This window comes from Mercenaria mercenaria, unplaced genomic scaffold (assembly GCF_021730395.1).
Source record: "Mercenaria mercenaria strain notata unplaced genomic scaffold, MADL_Memer_1 contig_5025, whole genome shotgun sequence".
In the NCBI taxonomy this organism is placed as follows: domain Eukaryota; kingdom Metazoa; phylum Mollusca; class Bivalvia; order Venerida; family Veneridae; genus Mercenaria; species Mercenaria mercenaria.
In genome coordinates, this window is record NW_026463305.1 from 3,431 (window position 1) to 26,544 (window position 23,114).

General features: G+C 30.8%; 1 protein-coding gene across 1 annotated transcript; it reads left to right on the top strand.

The window, feature by feature from the left end:
• The first annotated feature begins 259 nt into the window (after positions 1-259).
• Positions 260-5,475, top strand: LOC123534605 (uncharacterized). The gene is made up of 3 exons (XM_045316919.2): positions 260-856; positions 1,211-1,288; positions 1,579-5,475. Exons 1-3 carry the CDS (start codon positions 397-399, stop codon positions 2,067-2,069), a joined length of 1,029 nt encoding a protein of 342 aa, XP_045172854.2. The 5' UTR covers positions 260-396; the 3' UTR covers positions 2,070-5,475.
• Positions 5,476-23,114: the final 17,639 nt, after the last annotated feature.

Consider the following 23,114-nt stretch of genomic DNA (forward strand, 5'->3'; position numbering starts at 1 on the left):
GTTCACGCTACACAATGTTGCCAATGGTATTACGGAGTTTATGATTAAGTATATGTCACTCTTGTTCAGTGAATTTATTCCTAAATATAAAGATATTCACGGCCGAGCTACTTGTAAAATCGTTTTCTTTATATCCGACAAAAAATATGAAGTTATTGTAATGGGAGATACTTTTGCAGTAACAATACCTATGCGCCGATAACCTCAATGACACTGAACTTATTGTTTATGTCGTATAGAAAGTAAACAGGAAGTAAAAGTTAGCAAATTGAAACGTCTTAACTAAATTGTTAACAAGTTAACAATGAAAGGTACATTGTCGATATAAGTTATTGTAAGAAAGCTTTCCTGGTGAATTCTTATAGAGCTAGTGCTGGTTCTTTAACAACGAGAAATATGACAACTTCTGAATCTGACATATACCTTACTCTTTCAACGGTCAGAGATACGAATGCTGCAGAGGAAACTGCGAGGTATTCAACTATAAAAAAGATGCCGTGTTGCAGTGGGTGTTGCGGAGGGAACGGATATACACGAAATTGCACGGTCTATGTTATCGTTATAGTTGCGGCTATTCTAACTGTAGGAAGTGGCATATCTATGTTTCTGGTTGGAAGTAGAACGGCCAAAATTGAATGTAATCTGGTCTTACCAAATGATTACGCTATCAACGGAAGACATGGATATGAACAGGAAAACAAATTGGATTCTAAAATTCCTACAAAACCTTCAACCCCATCGCAGACGACAAAATCTGCAGGAACAGTGAAAACAACACGAACATTATCATCAACTTTGGAAACAACAACAAAACGAACTCCTGAAACAGCAGCGAAACAAAATGATACGCTTAAAGGTCAGTCTATCTTAGCAGGAAATGGTAGTATTTTTAGGAAGATTAAAGTTTGCATTAAAGAAAATTTTCAACTTCGTCCAAAAAATATTATTGAAAGTTCATAAACTTTCAATAATATTTTTTTTGGACGAAATTGTAAGGTTTCTTAAATGATACGCTGCAACTGCATACTATGGTTTGGCTTTGGTTCTTCAGTGTAGGTTTTTGCATGCACTAGGTATAATTTGGCAGAAATTTTCTTTGATGTAGTACGAAATGTTAACACAGATAATAGAACGTCGATGAATCGAACTACTTTTAGAAAACAATTTACCGGGCAGTTGTGTTAATGTAAAATAATTTTATCTTATACAGCCGTTCCAGCAATCACAACTGTTTTCACCCGATGGGGAAGATCTGTATGCACAAGTGATTCCAACATGTTATACTCCGGTAATATTTTATTATTTAAAAAAACGATAATGCTGTTTCGTTAGGATAAATATAATTGTTTTAAAGATTATAAAACATGTCCGCCGTGCAACGATGTAGTTATAGTTTGAAAGGGCGATAGACATTTCTTAAACATGTTAAGATAACTTTGTATGGAAACATGGCTAACGAAAATGTTTTATTCAATTTCAACAATTTAAGTGACCTTTTGTTTTTCTCATCTAAGTCATTTACTTCACTGCGACATATTTCATCATTTTCGCAACTGTGTATCTGTCCTTTTATCCCAGGTTACACAGCTGGTATTCACACGACATCGCTTAGCGGAACATCAAGTATCCTATGTCTACCAAGGAACCCGGAGTATGCAAAAGCCCATTCTCTGAGCTATATAAACAGTGAAATGTATAGTGTTGAATTTGCGGCTTTTACAGAAGACTTGCTGGCAATATTTGGTAACTCAAGCATAAAAGAACATGTCCTCCCGTGTGCGGTATGCGAGGTCGTTGGGCGTGGAACAAGTACAATGTTTCCTGCACTAACAAAATGTTTTCAAGGATGGACATTTGAGTATTCTGGATATCTCATGTCAGCTCCAATTAACCGAAAAATAAACATTGATACAAAATGCATTGACAGTGACCCAGAAGCTCTAGATATAGAAGTTTCAAGGTATCTGCACTATGAAGCTGAATTTGCTTTTATATCAAGTAAAGGAAAGCTGCCGGCACCACCATATGTTGTAAAAAGAGCACTTACTTGTGTTGTCTGCACCAAATAATTTTTTTCAGAAGTAAGCCAATTTATTCGGATACTGTTGTTACCAAGTGATTAACATTAACTTCTTATGCTTTGTTCCCGGTCAATCCAGTGGTTTGACTGTTCTCAGTCATTCTTGTGTCATGATTATGAGGCTAAAGTTTTTCATCAGAAATTGAAGAGACCAGAGATCGAACGAAAAACTCAAATACTTATGTTGCATGACAAAAAATAAAAACTTCTTTCTTTTTTCTTTTTTTATAATCACAACAGCGGACATTCAGTGTCTTGAGTTGTGTTAGCTGAAAAAGAATACCCCTATCTATGTCCTAGTATTGTAATAGATTGACTGATTCCTAGGAATCATTGAGTTCTGTATACGCGGCTTGTGATCCATGGGTCGCCGACTGGTTCTACATTTTGATCCTGTATTTGACTTTCCAATCCTAATGGAAATCGAAGTTATGTATGAGAGTTTTGCTTCTCTTGTCCACCTTTATCCTATCAATGTTGAAGGTTATGCTTTGACTGGTTATTGAATTTCATTTTTCAGAGTGTCTAAGCTCTTATTTCGTCTTCTATTCGTAAGGGTTAAGATTTTGGCCGTACATTTCTGAACCGTCCGCGAGATTGTAGTGTTCCCGTTGGACCTATTACTGATACACAATTATTTTTGTTGATAGACATTCCTTTTATCAGTATTTTCTATTAGGGGATATTAAATATCTGCCGAGGTCGGGCCGATATAATTCCTATTTGCAGCCGAAATTGAAGCCGATATCGGGCCGTTATAGACGACGACGTCAGTTTGATATCGGGCCGATATAGAATGCTGGCTGGGTATTCACCAAAGGGTAAGAACATAAATGACATGTAACACATATTGTAACTCGACCAGCAAATAACCTACATACATGTAGAGCAAAATCTATCTCGGGTTTTTCTGCAATAACCCACGCGCGTGCAATGACGTCATCCTATCCAGGTGCGTAGCACGGTCGTAAAAAGTAGTTACCATTTTTGCTAACACTGTTGATACTATAGTATGTCGTGTTAGAATCGAAATAACAAGTTCCCAAGTATGATTTATCGTAGAATAACCCGAGTTTTTCGTTCTTATGCGGAACAATATATCACTCAGGCCTACGGCCTTCGTAATATATTCTTACGCATAAGAACTTAAAACACGGGTTATTCTACGATAAACCACGTTTGGGAACTTATTATTTCTTAAGTAAAGCGGTATAAGTTATCGATGAATTTAAACGAATGTATGGCCCAAAGGATATTACGTTGGTTTAACAAACTTGCTTAACGAAGTTCGAGCCTTGGCAAGTTAACATTGTTTAAAAAAAAATAATCGTTTGTTTCAATTAACATTGCACGAGAAAATTGTGCTCTTCATATTATGGAGGAAATAAAAGTATCTATCTATCTATTGAAAAATCATCAAAAATATTCATTCATTTTGCGTCGAGAGAAGACAAATAACTCGAATTCCTATACATCATCTGACTCTGAGACTGACACAGCTGAAGGGTCGGCAACAGACACAGCACGTGAAGTTGAAATTATGTGACATGAATTTAACTGAAATAAAAGTAGCAAAATATATCATAAATATAGAAATAATGAAAAATATGTAAAACCTTATTATTAAAATATATAAAATGGCTTTCAAAAAGAGTCTTCAAAGATTCTTGACTAAAATAAAATAAAATGTATACTAATGAAAAAAAACATGGTCTATTTCTTGTCCGTTCCATAACTCTTCCATTCGATGAAGAGATTTTAAAATTACTTGGCATAAACGTTCCTTATATTGAGATGACGTGTCAGACGCCAGACCAAGACCCCTAGCTTCAAGGTCAAGGTCACACTTAGAAGTCAAAGGTTAACATTGTTTGTTTCTTGTACGGTCAATAACTCTGCCATTCATCAAGGGATGTTAAAATTACTTGTCACAATTGTTCCCTATAATGAGTTGGTGTGTCATGCTTAAGACAAAGACCCCTTAGCTCCAAGTCAAGGTTACCTTTGGAGAACTTTTTTTATCTGGTCACAAAATAATTCATACCTAAACTATTCTGGCATATTTTGCGCAGACAACTGTAGCATTCTTGGGCACACTTTGGGTGCGTTTGGTGCTAATAGTGACAGCTCTTGTTTGAGGTTCAATTTGAAATACTTAGTATATTTTGAGATTTATATAGACTTGTACATTTCCCTATAAAATGTCAAGGTCAGTAGTGGCTGTTTGTCAAGTTACCTTAAAGACACACCACAAAATAACTGTATTCTTCTGTATTTCCATGATGGTAATTATACATTTTTTTGCACAGAGACAATAAGAAATAGCAAGTATTTAGTTACAAATTGACAGTGACATATATAGATAGATAGATATTTTATTGAACAAAACGTCATAGACTAAGGCTAAGACAATGTGTTTAATGTCTAAATATATTATTAAATTAATGTTGTAGTAAGCACAGTACTTTTTTAAGGTGAGTTTAGACCACACTTTGTTTCTACAGTGTATGATAGTTATTATTATATGTTTATAAAACTATACTGAGAAAAGAATGGCTGAATAAGTTTGAAGATGAAGTTGTGAAAACAAGGCTTAAATTGTCCACCTGTCAATGTGCAGAATACTAGTAGCTGTATTATACCAGTATTACCAGAATTATTTGCACCAAGTTCGTGTGGGAGGAAAAAGTAGGTCACTAGGTCGAGGTGGGTCTTTAACACTTCAAGTAATTTCTTGAATACCGATGGTTAAAAATAAATATTATTAACGGTTTATGCGAATGCGATCATGTTACACACTGATAGCCACACGAGAAATACATGCTACGGTGTTCCGTTGGGGCCATCGCAGTTTCGCGTTGTCGTCCTAAGGGCGAAATCGCAAAAACACGATATTTTTACGCGAAAACGCGATATTTTGACGCGAAAACACGAAGCAAAAAATATCGCGTTTTCGCGCTGTTAATATCGTGTTTTCGCATTTTCGCCCTCGATCTACCATCGTCTTTTCGTATTTTCGCCTTCGTGACAAGTAGGGCGAAAACGCGAAAACACGATATTGATAGCGCGAAAACGCGATATTTTTTGTTTTCGCGTTTTCGCCCTCTCAACTGCAAAGGCGAAAGCGCGAAAACACGATGTTTTAATATCGTAATTTCGCCTTTCGGTTGGACTTGTGCAAACGCTTGCAAGACATTTCGAGAGACCGTAAATTCGACCCCGATACATTTCAACCCCAACTCCTTGGACATTTCAACCTTAATCTAATCCTTTTTTCGACACCTATTCTGTGATATGCATGGAGGTTAAAATATGTAGCAGTGTAGTTATTAATCCATTTTAGAGTTAATTGATAAAGATAATATGTATAACATGTAATAGAATGGTGAAATCGGGATTGAGTTGATCTTTTCTTTTTGAAGGTGATATAGGTTTTGATTTTTTTTCATATTCAGATAACTGTTATTCAATATTATCCGTGTATATTCTTGCTCGCCTGTCTACCTTTTCATCAGTCAAATAAGGTAGAACTTGTTAAGACTTTATTGATTTTTTTTTTACATAAAATCTGTTTTATAATTAGAAGGCAGTCTGACGGACATACTTACGTACAAGTTTACAAGTATTTTATTTAGAGCAGGGAAATGTTTTTAAATTTATTCCTCGTTTTTTGTAAGTATATATATATAAATACTGTGTGAATCTAGGCGATGCTCCTGTTGAAACACGCACTAAGTGTATAAAACGGCAATGTTTACCCGCATCTGCACTTAGAAAATGGTAACATACTAATAGAATAACAAATCTAATTATCAACTTTAAGATGTCATCGTCAAAATCTCAAGTTAAGCCCCCCCCCCCCCCCCCCCCCCCCCCCCAAAAAAAAAAAAAAAAAAAAAAAAAAAAAGAAAACATTCATTTGGATTGGCGAGACACACACAATGGCACACTTTTACATTGTTGTGAATTAAAGTCATACCGCTTCTCAAATAGCTACAAGGTCAGAAAAAAATAGAAAGAGGTAAAGTTCTGCATGTTGGGAGTCAGTTATAGTTTCCATACGGCACTATATATAGTCAGAAAAATGCTTGCATTCAGATTTACAACAATATAAAAAATATTGAATATTTTGCTATTATGCGAAATAAAACTTCTTTTACATTTTCACACTACTAGTAGAAATACCGGAGCTGGCCTGATTTTGCCCTAAATTGACCCTAACCCTGAGCCCAAAACGCCCAATGCCGGACAATTAAAAAAACATCTGGTTTTATGAATGTAAGTGGGCTGAAACGTCCTCAAAAATAAAGTCTACCCACACAATTAAAAACCCCTACAAGGTTTTGAACTCGATGAAAAAAGTTTTAAATACATATGATATGGATGAGGTTACAGAATAAAATATATTGTTTGAAAGAAAGAAGATTTACTGATAATATAAATCCTCATTATGTTACGGCAAAAAACGGGAATAAAATGATAATGGCTACCTGTTCATCTTGTGGAAGAATGAAATCAAAGTTTGTTAAAAGTATAGGGGGTAATTTAGATATTCATAAAGCAATGTTACCTTTATTACCTAAGAAAGGTTTAACACTCCCAGGATATAACTATTGCGGGCCAGGAAATCCTTTGGATAACGGACCTCCTGTTAATGAACTGGACGCAGTATGCAAGACCCATGACTTTTGCTACGGCAGTGGTGTAAAAAAAGGTATATGCGATAAACAAATGTTGTCTAATTTAAAGAATACTAAATCATAATCTGTTGGAGAAAAGATAGCCAAACATTTAGTTGTAAAACCTGCATTAAAACGAAATACAAACTTGGTCTCGGACAAAAACGAAAGACAAAAAACGGAAAAAGGGGGTAGAGTATTTACTCAAAAAGACCCCCGAAATAACATGGAGTGACGAATTAGCAGACGAATTACACAAACCAATTAAACGAAAATTTATGAAACGAAGAGTGATTGTCCGTGACATTGATGATACTTGGTCTGCCGATTTAGTTGATACGCAAGCTTTTTCAAAATATAATAAAAATGTAAAGTACTTGTTAACCGTTATTGATATATTCAGCAAATATGCTTGGGTTATTCCATTAAAGAATAAAACTGGAGAATCTGTTACAGAAGCATTTGAAAAAAATAATTCTGGAAGGAAGAAAACCAACAAATTTATGGGTAGGTGAAGGAAAAGAGTTTTATAATAAAAAATTTAAATCATTTTTGAATAAAAAATAAGATTAACATGTATTATACATTTAATGAAGGAAAAGCTGTAGTAATCGAAAGATTTAATAGAAGTTTAAAAAGAATAATGTGGAAATATTTTACAGCAAATAATACTTACACTTATTTAGATAATTTGCAGAATATGGTTGATAAAAATAACAAAACAAAACATTCTAGTATAAAAATGACACCGACTAAAGCCAGTAAAAACTTTAATAAAGGTACTGTTTACTTTAATTTATATGGTAATTTAAAGATACCAAAGAGTAAACCAAAGTTTAAAATTGGTGATCGGGTTCGCTTAAGCAAACTTAAACGACACTTTGAAAAAGGATATACACCAAACTGGACAGAGGAGATATTTATAATTCATGGAATAAATGATACAAATCCCAGAACATATACTATTAAAGATTTAAATGATGAAATAATTCAGGGTTCATTTTATGAGCAAGAACTTTTACCTACTAAAAAAGAGGTTTTTAGAATAGAAAAAGTTATCAGACGAGACTATAAGAAAAAACAAGCTTTAGTAAAGCGGAAAGGTTATAGTGAAAAATTTAATAATTGGATTCCGTTTAGTGATTGGAAGAAATTTAATTTTTTTAAATATATTATATAAATGAGCAATAAAAATCTAATTTCTACAGAAATAGAAACAATAGATCAACTAATTATTCACTTAACTAAACTTGCTGCTGCTTACCGAAAAAGTTATAAATTTTGTGGAAGAGTAAATACAGGATTACAAATTACAGCAGGTATTTTTGGTTGCTCAGCCGCACTAGCACTTGTTCCAACTATTCCTATATTTGTAGCAGTTGCTGGCGCTGTTCCATCAGTAATTACTATATTTATTAATAGACTAAAAGTCGGTGAAAAAAAGCTATTTTAAAATTACATCATCACAAAATAAAACAACTAATAACAAAAACACGAATTGGAAAAGTAAATAAAGAAGATTCCAATAAAGTTATAAAGATATTTTCACAATACTGTTAGAAATGCAAAACGAAAAACACTATTTAATGCCTTCTAAAACGTATATGAAGGAATTTAAATTTAATGGATATAGAAATAAAAAAGAAGAAGAGTTATATTAAATTTAGATTGCTGATTTTTAAGTGTGTTTTTTTCTATAAGTATTTTATATAAATGAGAAAAATTATATCAGTTGAAGGTAATATTGCATCAGGAAAAAGTACGTTTTTAGATATTATTAAAGAATATAATCCTAATTTTAATATAATTCCAGAACAAATTCATGGATGGCAAAATGTTATGGACCCACATGCAACCGAAGGTTCCAGCTTCGCAAGTTATAATTCATATAACCTATTTGAACTTGCTTCCCAAGAACCTTCCAAATATTCATTTCCTTTTCAATTAGCAACTTTAAACAGTCATATAAAAATGTTAAATTCTGCTAAAAACTTTGGTGGTGTTTCTTTTCTTGAACGATGTTATTTAACTAACAGCAATATTTTTACAAAACAATATCATGACAACAGAGTTATAAATTATCACGAATGGGCAGTATACAATCTTTTCTTAACTTATCATATTATTAAAATACATGGGAAAACCCTAATTGATGCTTTTATTTATGTTAAAACCGATCCTAAAATATGTTTTCAAAGACTTCAAAAAAGAAACAGAACTGAAGAAAACAGAGCTGGTTTAGAGTATTTAGAAAAACTACACAAATTACACGAAGAATGGTTAAACAGAATGTCTCAAGAAGGTATTAAAATTTTAACAGTTGATAACAATTTAGAAAAAGAAACTTTAAAATCTTATTCAAAAGATATAGATAATATTAACCATTTTTTAAACGTTTTTTAGGTGCGCTTCTAAAGATATTTTTTTCTTTTAGTATATTATATAATGGTTAATAGAAAAGTAGTAAACTAATTATGCCGAAATTATCTAGCACTTTAGGAGAAATAACAAACCCAGATAAAATATCATATAAAAAAGTTCTTAAAAGAAGAAATGTTATTAACTCTAAACTTGATAAAATAGTTAGTGAAGAACATAAAAAACATGTGATTGATAAATTAAAAAATGTTATAGATCCATATCTTTTTCAGAAAAAAACGAGATATAAACGAGAATGTGGTTGTTTGATGTTAACAAAAAAAGAAAACAACGAAAACTGTGATTGTCCAATTTCAAACAACAACCGAAACAAACCCCGAAAAGTTATTACAACCGATTATGATATCAATAAAGAAAAAAACATATAAAAGCATTAAATCAACATCTAAAGATCTTGATATTAATTCTGGTTTATTAAAAATGTGTTGTGAAGGAATAAAACGGAGTAAAAAGCGGAATATCAAAACTTAATGGAAAAAGATATAAATTTAAATATTTTTGAGTGTTGTTTTTTCCTTAACGATTTTTTTTTCTCTAACTAATATATAGATGGAAATTGAGAAATCTATAAAACAATATTTTAAGAAATCTGAAATTAAAATTGAATATAGACAAGACCCAAAGAATCAATTATATATAACTATAAACGACTCTTATAAAATACTTAAATCTGAACTTAACGCTTTAAAAGGTATAAAAATAAATATTATTTTAGGAATAACTTTTACGAAAATGAGTGCAAGCACTCAAACAGATATAATATATAAACTAGCTTATTTTAAATCAAAGGCTTTAGAAATTATTAACACAAACGAAATAAAAACACTTTACGTCAAGTTTTTGATGAAATAATAAATAGGATCGACAGTTGGATTTCAGAAAGAAAGTGGTTGGAGAATAGAGTCGGTTGATGCCCATTATATAAACAGATATAAACATAATCCATTAGCTGCTTCTAGTTATTTAGAATTACCAAAACCATTACAAAATTCAATGAAAGGATTAATAAATATAAAGAATGATGATAATGAATGTTTTAGATGGTGTCATTTGGCTTATAAATTTCCTGTTAAAAAAAAAAACCCTCAAGAAGTTTCAAAATATAAAACACATATAGAAAAACTTAATTATAAAGAAATAAAGTTTCCTGTTACAATATATCAAATACCTAAAATAGAAACTCAAAATGATATTTCATTTAATATATTTGGTTATGAAGAACCTACAGGCATTTATCCACTGTACATTTCAGAATATCATTATTCCGAAAGGTGTGACATGTTATTAATCAGTAAAGATAAGATAAACCATTATGTCTGGATAAAAGATTTTAATAGATTAATGTGTAACAAAACCAAAGATCAACATAAAAAACATTTTTGTAAATCATGTTTACAAAATTTTTCTCAAGAAAGAATCTTAAATGAACATATACCAAATTGTTTAGTTATTAATGGTACCCAAGTTTAAAAATGCCAAAAGAGGGAAGTAAGATTTATTTTAAAAATTATCATAAAGGTTTAGCAGTGCCTTTTGTGATTTATGCCGATTTTGAGGCAATAACAAAGAACGTTTCAACTGTTTTACCTTCGTCTAAATCTTCATTTACTGAAGAATATCAAAAACATATAGATTTTGGTTACGGTTATAAAGTTGTTTGTTGTTTTGACGACAATATTTACTAAACAAGTTAAAATTTACAGAGGACCCAATGCGGTTTATAAATTTATAGAAAAAAATGCTTGAGGAAGAGAAATATTGTAAAGAAATATTTAAAAACATTTTAATAAAGATTTAAGAATGACTAAAAAAGATGAAGCTTTATTTAAGAAAACAGAAACCTTGCCACATTTGTGGAAAAGAATACAAGGAAAATGAAACTAGAGTAAGAGACCATTGTCATATAACAGGAAAATTCAAAGGAAGCGCTCATTCAGAGTGTAATCTCAAATTTAAACTAAGTTATAAAATTCCCGTCATTTTTCATAATTTAAAAGGTTACGACGGGCATTTTATTATGCAAGAAATTTGTAAGTTCAAAAGGGAAATTAATGTTATTCCTAATAATATGGAAAGATACATGGCATTTATGATTGGGGATTTAGTTTTTATAGATAGTTTTTAATTTATGTCCCAATCATTAGATAATTTATCAAAAAATATCCCAGAATTTAACTATCTACTCGAAGAATTTCCTAAAAATACAGAATTATTAAAAACAGAAGGTATTTATTTATGATTACATGGATTCATTTTAAAAATTCAAAGAAGAGATGTTGCCTCCTAAAAAAGAGTTCTATTCAATTTTAAATGAAACGCATATATCTAATGAAGAATATGAGCATGCTAAAAATATTTGGAATAAGTTTAAAGTAAAAACAATGGGAGAATACCACGACCTATATTTAAAAACTGATGTCTTACTTTTAGCCGATACATTCGAGAACTTTAGAAAACTATGTTTGGAATATTATAAATTAGACCCCTGTCATTATTTTAGCAGTCCCGGTTTAGCTTGGGACGCAATGTTAAAAACGACCACGGTTAATTTAGATTTAATATCTGATATTGTCATGTATCTTTTTATTGAAAAGGGACTGAGAGGAGGAATAAGCTATATAGCTAACCGCTACAGCAAAGCGAATAATAAATATATAAAAGATTATAACTCTAAAGAAGAATCAAAATATATTATGTATTTAGATGCTAATAATCTTTACGGTTTGGCCATGTCACGACCTTTACCCTCTGGGAACTTTAAATTTATTACTGGAAAACAATATAAGAAATTAGTTGCAAAAGGTAATACAAATTTTATAATTGAATGTAATCTTGAATACCCAACAGAATTACATGCTGAACATAATGATTATCCTTTAGCTCCTGAAAAGATACTCATTCAAGATCAATGGCTTTCAAATTATAGTAAAAATATAAAAGAAGAATGTAAAATAGGAAAAAGCAATGTAAAAAAGTTGGTTCCGACTTTAAGGAAAAAAGGAAAATATGTAGTCCATTATAAAAACCTAGAACTTAATGTTCAATTAGGTTTAAAAGTAACAAAAATTCATAGGTATTAACTTTTAACGAAAGTCCCTGGTTAAAAGAATATATTGACTTTAATACCCAAAAAAGATCTGAAGCAAAAAAATCATTTGAAAAAGACTTTTTAAGTTAATGAACAACTCTGTATTCGGTAAAACGATGGAGAATTTACGTAAAAGAGTTAATATTAAGCTGACGCATGATGAAAACCTTTTATTAAAATATATTGTCAAACCTTCATTTGTTAGTTCAACGATGTTTAATAAGAACTTGTTTGGTATTCATAGAATAAAAGAAAGTTTACTATTAAACAGACCCAGTTACGTTGGAATGTGTATTCTAGATTTATCAAAGTTTTTGATGTATGATTTCCATTATAATTATATTAAGGAAAAGTATAAAAACTCAGCAAAGCTTTTATTTACTGACACTGATTCATTATGTTATGAAATAAAAACCAAAGATGCATATAAAGATTTTTATAAGGACAAAGATTTATTTGATTATAGCGATTATGATAATAATTCAAAATTTTATTTCAACAATAATAAAAAAGTAATTGGAAAATTTAAAGATGAAACTGCCGGAATTCCTATTGTTGAATTCGTTGGAGTAAGAAGTAAAATGTATTCATATCTATTAGAAAACGAAATGAATACTAAAAAATGTAAAAGAATTAAAAACATGTTGTAAAGAAAACAATAGTTCATAAAAATTACAAAGATACTTTGTTTAATTAAACTTAAACTAACCATGCCTTTAAAACTATTCGTTCTGATAAGCACAATATTTCTAGTTATGTTATTAATAAAACATCTTTATCATGTTATGACGATAAAAGATATATTCTTGATAATGGTATTGATACATTAGCTTATGGTTATATTAGTTAAATTACAGAACCATAAATTGTTAGCTAGAACCATAAATTGTTAGGTTATGTTCTAGAACCATAAATTGTTAATTGAATATTTTTAACGTTTAAAGAATAAATATAAATTACATCATTTGTTTGAAACTGATTAGCATAATTAAGAGAAATAGATTCATTTTTTTCTGTTATTTTTGGCATTGTAACTTTGAAGAATTTTATTTTCTTTGTTTTTTAATTCTAGTATTACTAACTTTCCATTGAAATAAGCCACTATCGGTATCTTCTGTTGCAGATGTTAAGAACAAAGGAGGTTTTCTTATTATTTGTTTTTCTATTTTACCTACTTTTTCATTTATATTATTGAATATTCCCATTATATAAAAACTTAAGTTTTAAAACTTTAATTAACCAAATAGAATCTGACATAATTTCCTGGTTCTATAGTAAATTTATCAGGTGGACCTGAGTGTGGTAAAATGGTAAATGTTGTTTCTTTGTTTAAATTAATTTCATTTTTTTTTTCTTAAAAACCAGTGTTGTGTTTTTAACCTCAGATCGCACAGATCCGTTTATGTGACCACTCTGCCAGGAAAAGAAAAACGAACCAAATTTTTTACTATTACCGACGATAATATTAACTTCGATTATATAATCCCCATCTTGTTGGACTTGAAATACACTCTCTTCTATTCCTCGGAAAATGACATGTTTTTGATTTGTTTTAATAAAATTTTATAATCTGTAATCTTATTAGCTCGTATTCCAAATAATACATAAAAATCCCTGGTTTTTGTCACTTTTTGTGATAACTGTTTATCTTCAATATCAAAATTTCCTCCAGTATAACTTTTTACATGTAGTTGTCTGCTATTATAATATTCAAAGAGAAACACTTCACGTCTAACTGTTTCTAGTTCTTCTTCTATTGCTTTATAATTTTCATTAAGTTTAAGAATTACTTCCGCTAAATCATCAACTCGTTTTGTTGTAGAAACTTCAGAAGCAGACAAATTGTCAACAACACTCTTTGTTCTGGCTAATCGTGTTTCTTGTTTTAAGAAAACATTTTTTACTTTTGTAATTTCTTCTGTATTAGTGGTAATTGCTTCAGCATTAGTGGAAATTGCTTGAGTATTAGCACTAATTGATTCTCCTTGTTTAACTGATTTTTCAACTACAAAGTCCAGATTATTTTCAATTTCTTTAATTTTAGCATTAAGCTGCGTTGTATCTTTTTGTAATAAACCTGTAAGTGTATTTAAGTCTGCGTACTTTAAATGGTGACGTGTGTCAACAGTACTAATCAAGATCCGAAGTTGTTTCTTAATTTTTTCTATGTTAGAATTAAACACTTTTTTAAGGTTACCTAATGCTGTGTCATGTTCATCACCTCTTTGTGAAGCTGCCTTTTCAAGTTCAGATTTATATTCTGCAAGTTTATTTGAAAATGTGTTGAACATTTGTACATTCTATTTTGCCATTTCAGTATTTAGTTTATTTATTTCTGTTCTGATTTCCAACTGATACATATTTTGTAACATTTTTCAGCTTCAATAATCTTGTCTTTTAGTTCTTCATGTTTAATCATACTATCTTTTAATTCCTGAACTTGATTGTATAATATTTCAAAATTGGTTCTAAATACTTTTTTATGTTGTCATCTGTCAAATCAGATTTTTCTTCAAGTTCTTTAATAGAATCAACCATAGCTTTCATTTCTTTTTCAATTTTACCTTGTAATTCAACTATTAATAATGAATTGTTTTTAAAATCTTTTGTTAATTCTTCAATATTCTTTACTTCTTCTTCTAATGTCTGTTTTATACTTTTGATGTCTTCTGCCCATTGTTTTCTCGTTTCGGGCAAACCCTTTACTTTATCTGGGGACCAAACGACGCTTTTCATGGAATTACACGCCTCAACACGTGTATCATTGAAGGTTCCATGTTCACCGCCGTTTGAATACATCTGCGGATGTCTCTAAATTGCTTTTTGTACTTTTAACATGTGTAAATGTTGAGTTCTGCTCAACCCGGGGCTAGAGGGCGTGGTCGGTAGCATGCATTTCCACTACCGTCCATGAACAGGTTCAATCAAACCGAGCCTGCAACATTTTCGTTTTTGTCGTATTGGGCGATCTGTGAAGTTTCCGCTTTTCTCTATTTTATTCAAGATTATAGTTTTCTGTTACACTTTGAACTTTTTTAAACACAAACCGTTTTGAAACTGCATCATTGGGTTTATCTGGATTTCCTAGGTTGATTATTCCATTACCTCCCATATCTAATGCTCTGTTCATTGTGTTATCAAGTTCCTTATTCCTGTGGAGATACGATTCCGTTTCCTTTTTAAGCTTTTTAAATTGTTTTCTTGTGGCATAATCACTTAAATCTATATCAAATTTAACTTTACTTATACTGTCGGGTTCACTTATTTGTTTTAAATCATTAAAAACTCCCATTATATAATACCAGTAAAGTTTTTTCTTAGAAACTTCCTTGGTTTTGTCAACATATAAGAAATCATATTTTTGTTTTGTTGCATTAGCAAAAGAGTTGTAATCTATATTTTGTTCATTACAAATCATATCATTTTCTCTTTTACCTGGACTTTCAAACAAAATGTAATGTAAACAGTTAATTCGAATATCTTTTGGTGTTTTATAGTAAGACTGACTTAAATAAATAACAGAACAGTTTTTATGACGTTCTTGAATAAAGTATTTTGTTATTTCATTCTGAACCTTTTTCTCTTCACATATAAAATCATCAAATATTACTATCTTTTGTTTATCTGATTCAAGGTCATTAACGTCAATTAATTCATTATTAGAATATTCAAGTATTTCATTTGAATCTACTTTAATTTTTTTGCAATTTTATTTAAAAAATTAATTAAATCCTGATATTTAGATTGTTCTAGGTTTTTAGCATACATGTATAATTTATTATAATATATAAGAGGTTTTCGAAGCATATGCATTAATGTATTTGTTTTTCCTGATCCGGAAGATCCGCATATTAACATTCTAAAACATGAATCTGGCATAAAAGGATAAAATTGCTTAAAGTTATTGCGCTTGCCATTACTTTTTGTATCATAATTAGGAATTTCCATTGTATATTATATAATATAATAATATCACATTATCTCACATTATCTTACATTATTATATAAATGCAATAAAAACTTAATGAAATAAGAATAAGAAAAAAACTTAGTCGGGCAAAAGATAAGAGCTAAGAGAGATGAAATAATGAGAGAAAAAATCAGAAAAGCTACTGGTCGATAATTGTATACTGAAATTTATAAACTAATTACAGAAGGTATAGAAAGTCAAACAGAACAATTGTCAAGTCAGTTAAAAGCATTACCTGGGATTAAAGAACAATTAGAGTTGCTCGGTGATGAAATAAAAGACATACAAACATATCAGGGTTTACCACAGCTCTTCCAAGAACCACTACCAATTACAGGATCTCCTGAAGAACTTGAAGAACTGTTAAGGGAATATAAAAAGTCAGAGAAGGAAAAATTACAGAAATAAGCAAAGAACCTGCTGGAGAAGAAGTTGAAAAAACACTGGAATATTATGAAAAAGAATTGGGAGCAAAACCAAAAGCATTTAGAATTAATTATAACAAAGATGTTGATTTAGAACTTCTAGATACAGAAAAGTATAACACACCACAAGAAGTTGTCAACTTTTTATACAGCAAATCTGAAAATCCAGATGAAAAAATGACTAGAGAAAAAGTAGAGGATATCATAAAAGAAGTAACAGGGGATATTATAAGTTTGGGTAAAAAATCTGGTGGAATAACTAATATAAAAAACCCACAGATCTCGATCTGAAGCAAAAGGAAGCAATTAAAGCTAAGTCAAAAAAATTAAAAGCATATAGAGAAGCGCTCCATGATATTCTTGGGCCAGAAAAATATGTAGAAAAAGAAAAACATGTGGGAAAAGGAATAAAACATCATAATTGAAAACAAAGTTTTCTTAAAGGACCAAAGACAAAGTATAAAGTTTCACCAAATGGACAATATGGTAATTTAATTATTAACTTAAATAAACTCTATGGTCAAAATAAATTGATTGCTAAGGATCAAAGAACTGGAAAAGAAGTAATTAACACTAAAGTAGATAATGATTTAATTCATTTAATTAATAAAAGATATAACAATAATAAAAAAACATTCAATACTTTCTAGGAAAATATTTAAAGAATTAACAGAAAAATCAGGATCACCTATCAATAAAAGATCCATGAAATTTAAAAATGTAATTAGAGGCCAAGGTTATAGCGTTTGTCCATGTAATCCAAAAGAACTGATTAGTAACTTAGAACTTATTTGTGGTTCAATTGATGCTGGAAATAATAATGAAGAACTAAAAAATGAAGGTATAAGCATAATTGATGAATTATTTAAAATGGATAAATTGTTACCAGAACAACGTGAAATGTTATATAAAAAAATATTTTTCTTGAATTTACACTTTTATTAAAATATTTTTAATAAATTATATATAAATGGAACAAAAAATAGTATTAAGTTCTGAAGCAGTTAAAAACAACACTATTTTACACGATTTTACACTCAGATTCAGTCGTTCTTTAATTTTAGATAAAAATAAAACTTATGTTGTTGGTTTGGATAGTATTAACACTATGACTTACTCTTGGCATAATATTAGTGATGAATACGATAATAAAAGAATTCGTTATAATAATGGTAAAGACTGGAAAGATATCATATTTACAAATGGTTCTTACAGTTATACAGACATTAATAATTATATCAGAGAAACATTAATAAGTAATTGTGATTTTGAATTTGATAAATCAGACATTGCTCCAATAAGTTTGGAATTTGATTTAAGTAGTTTTAAGATATTAATTTCAATTCATGATAATTTTATGTTGGATTTAAGAATATCAAATTTTCATACATTGCTTGGATTTGAGAAAAAAAACTTTGAGAAATACTGAATGGGGAACTACAACACCAAATATAACTAACTCTAAGGATACAATTTACATTCATTGTGATCTTATTGATAATTCACTCGTTGATGGTAATTTTAGTGATATTATCTATGCTTTAAGTATTGCCGATTTAACAAGAGCTTATCCATTTACAAAAGAACCACAAAGAGTTTGATATTCTGAAATTAATAAAAATTTTATAACTTCAATAAGAATATATATTACAGATGTGTTTGGTAGAATAATTAATTTTAATGAAGTTGAAACAAGTTTTACACTAATTTTAAAAGAAATATAAATTATGAAATTATAAAATTTAGTTTTATATAATGTACAAAAAAGTTTATGATAAAAACAAAGGAATATTTATTTATGTTGATGCTCAAACTGGAGAAGAAATTATACATGGTAGACCTGCAGTCCCCGGAGACCCCATCTCTGGTACAGGTATCTTTGAGACTTTAACAAAATTGTTTTCATCTTCTGTTGCATCTGCTGGAAAAAAAGCTTTAGAAACTATGGGAAAAGCTGCGCTTGAAAGTGGAACCCGCAGGATTGGAACGGAAGTCGGGAATTTAGCTGCTGATAAAATTACAGAAAAAAATAAAAGTTCCAAAAATCCCGCTGTGGACGCTCGTACTGGCGTTACAAAACCTGCTGTTGGTAATTTAATTGCTAAGGAATTACAAAAAAACAAATTCGAATAATGAGGAGGAGGATATTAATATAAAATTAAATAAATTATTGTCGGGATCTGGAGTGGACCTTGGTCCCCTGACGCCTGTGGCAGCTTCAGCTCAGCATAAACGTATTAACAGATTAATTTATAAAAAAACGTCTCTTAAGTTCATTATACTCTCTATATACATATTTAGCAGAATTACACGATAACCCTGTTTTTAGTAAGTATTTTTGAAGGAAAAGTTAAAGTTAAAATACCATCCCGGATATATTTGGAAAGTCCTCGTCGTGCACATTCTAGATATATATTTTATTATAAAATAAGTTATTTCTTTCTTGCTTCAAAATTCCTTTAAAAACAGAGTTTCAACGCTTTCTGTATATTGACAAAACTTGCTAAGTTTAACGATAAGATAGAGCTGGAATAGGAATACTTGTATAATTATATAACAGAGCTTAGAATGATTTTTGGGTGCGTTCCGTCTGACAAATTTTCTTTTGTTTCTATTTTTTATGGCATTTTCCTTTGAAAATACTGAGATATGTTTTTAAAAATTCGAAAATTAAAGTGTATGCAGTTCTGTTGTTGCATTATAGTAATAATCAAAATAATAACACAAAATATTTATTATGACTTATTTTGACATAATGATTGGGTGTTTCAGTAAATTAGTTGAATTTGAATTTGAAATTTTTAAAAGTGTCATTTTGGTCAAGTAGCATCCTGTTTTTTGTATACATGTATATCTTCGTGGCTCGGGACAGTGTAGCGTAATGGCCTCTAAAAGCCACATGGCACCAGTGTTACCTGTGGTAGAACTTTCACACACATATATAAGATTGAAGACACAATAGTTCGTTTCTGATGTTTATTTAATTTCAGGTATTTAAAGAAAGTCTTTTAGTACAAGTAGTTTTATTGTCTCAGTGTCCATCTTTCAAATAATATTTAGCTACTATAAAATGTTAAGAACTAATTATGTATATTCTGAAGTTGTCTTTCATGAAATCTACATAACATATTTGGAAATTAACCTAATGAGGCATAATGGTATGTTTGACTTACGTTGGCAGAACCACGACTGATGGCTCTGCCGCCTCGCCTTTTTGAATGACTAGTACATAGACCTTTAATATGCACCGGCCAGACTGTTGATTACCAAATTAAGATGTAGTTTTCCTGGTGTTATGTGTTAACCTGCCCAGAGCTACGCTAACTTGTCAGTTTTATATTTCAACAATTTTAAAAGGTCAAAGTTTCCGGTGAAAGCCTTTAACTAATTTTGAATGAATATATACTATCCAAGACATTGAATAATCAGTCTTTTAAAACAATAGCCTAGCCCCTTTTTTTGAAATTACATTATAACAGCATATGGTATTGACAAGATATTAGCATTATAAATTTTATGGTCATGTGCCTTAAATCAATGTACGCAGAATTTAAATTGTGTTAATTAAATTTTAAAGTGACACGTATGTTGCCGTCCTAATCACGACATGTATGAAAGAAAGGGATAACATCGTAACACGTGCCGATGTTTTAATATAAGCTTTTCAATTTAAACGCGTGATGTACGTCAAAGTAGCGGATTGTATCAGTGAATTAGAATTTAAAATGACATAAAGAAAATTTAGAAGATATTGGCTATGATTTTGATGCTCTGTGAAATCAGCAGCAAAATCATTATTTCGAAATTGCCTGAAATGTTCTTACATTTTCTGAAATCTAAATGGCGGATATTATATTATTATTTAGTACTAAACTTAAATGTCGTTTAAAGAATATATTTGATAATAGTTTTCTAGTGCGTGCCGTTTTACACCAAAAGGATGTGTATCTCTTAATTAGATCGTTAAGTAACCGTGAACAGATGCACATGTGTTTTCATAATGAAAGAGGAATCGATACCTAAAATGATATAGCAATATTTTTTCTACATACCTTGTTTAATATTTGTTTTGATAAAGGAATCGTGCCAACAATTTGGGGAAAGCGTGTTATCAATCCCATCCCTAAAGATACGACACTAGACCCTAGAGATCCCCTTTCTTATAGGAGCATTTCATTGGCTTCTGCTGTATACAAAATTTATTGTAGTGTACTTAATGAGCGTCTTCAAAAATGGGCTGATGATAATGGTAAATTGGAAGATGAGCAGGGGGGATTTAGGAAAAAGGTAGTACTCTAGATCAAATTTCTACGATACGATACGATACGATATGGTTTTATTGCAATACAAGGCCTCCGGCCCAAAATACAAATAACATTACTTCAGATTTAAGGTAACATTATAAACAAACATACATTAAAACAATACTTCTAGGTAAATGTAAATACATGTTATTACATTAGGCGCAATTTTGCTAACCTTTGTAATACAAAATATATGGCAAAACATTTTTATACAAAACATAGTAACATTTGATGATTGTGCAAGTTACAAGTTACTGTCTCTAAGTTCAAACGCACTGACCAAAAATCTTGCCAAAGAGAAAACACTATCAATTCTAACGTCAGACATTATAGTTACAAACAAATGTTCACACACAACTGCTGTAATCCATTCATTTCTAAAGTATCTAGCTCTCAATTCGTTATACAGCGGACAAATAAGTAGGAAATGTAATTCATTTTCGATTGTATATATATTCCGCTTAAGACAATACTGACAAAATCTATAGTCTCTGTCAATTTTCATATGTCTCCCCTTTTCGATCATTAGGCTATGACTCGAACATCGAAAGTTTGATAACACACGCTTCTGTCTATAAGTTAGTGGGAGCGATAAATACGTTTCTGGATTTAAAGCACTTTTATATAATTTGTACTGTAATGATTTCGGTGACGTGTTAATGTCCGCCGATATAGATTGTGTTGCACAGTCCTTAAGACGGAGTGTGAATAGACTCATGAATAAGTTAATGTCACCAATTTCATTCGCGATCCAGGCAAAGCCAAATCCATACTGGAACAGAAGATTTTTAACGTGTGTCGCCCATGTTGTACGACCAGCGTCATCCAGGCGTCGTAACATGATGTAACATTGCTTAGGGTATCTTCCTTCATGCATTCTAGTTAATTTCGTCCAGTATTTAATACATCGTGACATGTAGGTGACATGTAAAGGAAGTCTACCACACTCACTTAGCGCAAAAAAACTAACCACACTTTGGTTTAAACAAGCTATCCTTTTACAGAAACGAATATGGATCTGCTCCACTTTTAAACACTGTCGATAACCCCATACTTCCGCTGCATACGTTAAGATGGGCTTCACCACGGAGTCAAATAATTTAAAAGCATCCGCATTATCAAAGTACCAAAAATGCTTTTGGTATTGAAAAATTGTATTCATAGCCTTGTTAGCTTGTAGTGAAAGGATTTCCTGTGTTTTAGACCACGATAACTTTGGTGTAAAAAACGTTCCCAGATATTTGTATATACTAACAACTTCAATGGCTTGTCCCTTAAAAGTCCACTTTTCACAATGCCTAAGAGGTCCACCTCGACGGAATACCATAATTTTAGACTTATCTAGGTTCAGTTTCATTCCAGTCTCATCACAGAAGTCACTAACAATATTTAATTGGTTCTGTAATTTAATAACGGTCTCTGCTACTGTCGACATGTCATCCGCGAACATCAGCGCATACAATTCTGCAATGTCACTTGTAATAAAAATACCACTTCCACATTTTAGTTTCATATACTCAATCAAATCGATTATGAACAAAGAAAAAATAATAGTAGAACTGACACAACCTTGTTTCGTTCCAATTTCACACTGGAAGAACACTCACAAGTATTATTGAGACTAGGAAAAAGTTTAAAAAGTCAACCTACGCAGCATTTATCGATTTCCGAAAGGCCTACGATTTCATTAATAGGGGTTAACTTTGGAATAGGCTTGGCAATTCGGGCATTTCTGGTAAAATTTTAAAGGCGGTAATGTACCTCTACTCATCTGTCTCTTCTTGTGTTAGAGTCAATTCTCTTAATACAGACTGGTTCGATGTGCACTCTGGTTTAAGACAGGGCTGTATTCGGTCTCCTTTGCTCTTTAACCTCTACATTAATGATCTGATTTTATACCTTAAAAGCTTTGATGTTGGTATACCTATCGAAGATGAAAAAAAAATGTATTCTTTTATATGCAGATGACATTGTTATTTTTAACGGAAAATGCCGATGATCTGCAAACATTACTGACTGCTTTATCCGAATGGTGTAACTGTCACGATATATTTATAAACTGTCAGAAGAGCAATGTTGTGCATTTTCGTCCACCATCTGTGCAGTGTTCTGATAAAGTATTCCCCTGT

Bases quoted from the DNA above. Each gene is read 5' to 3' on its own strand.
- LOC123534605 (XM_045316919.2), top strand. From the start codon at position 397: ATGACAACTTCTGAATCTGACATATACCTTACTCTTTCAACGGTCAGA. The intron at 857-1,210 runs GTCAGTCTATCT...TATCTTATACAG, and splicing joins ACAAAATGATACGCTTAAAG to CCGTTCCAGCAATCACAACT. The intron at 1,289-1,578 runs GTAATATTTTAT...CTTTTATCCCAG, and splicing joins TTCCAACATGTTATACTCCG to GTTACACAGCTGGTATTCAC.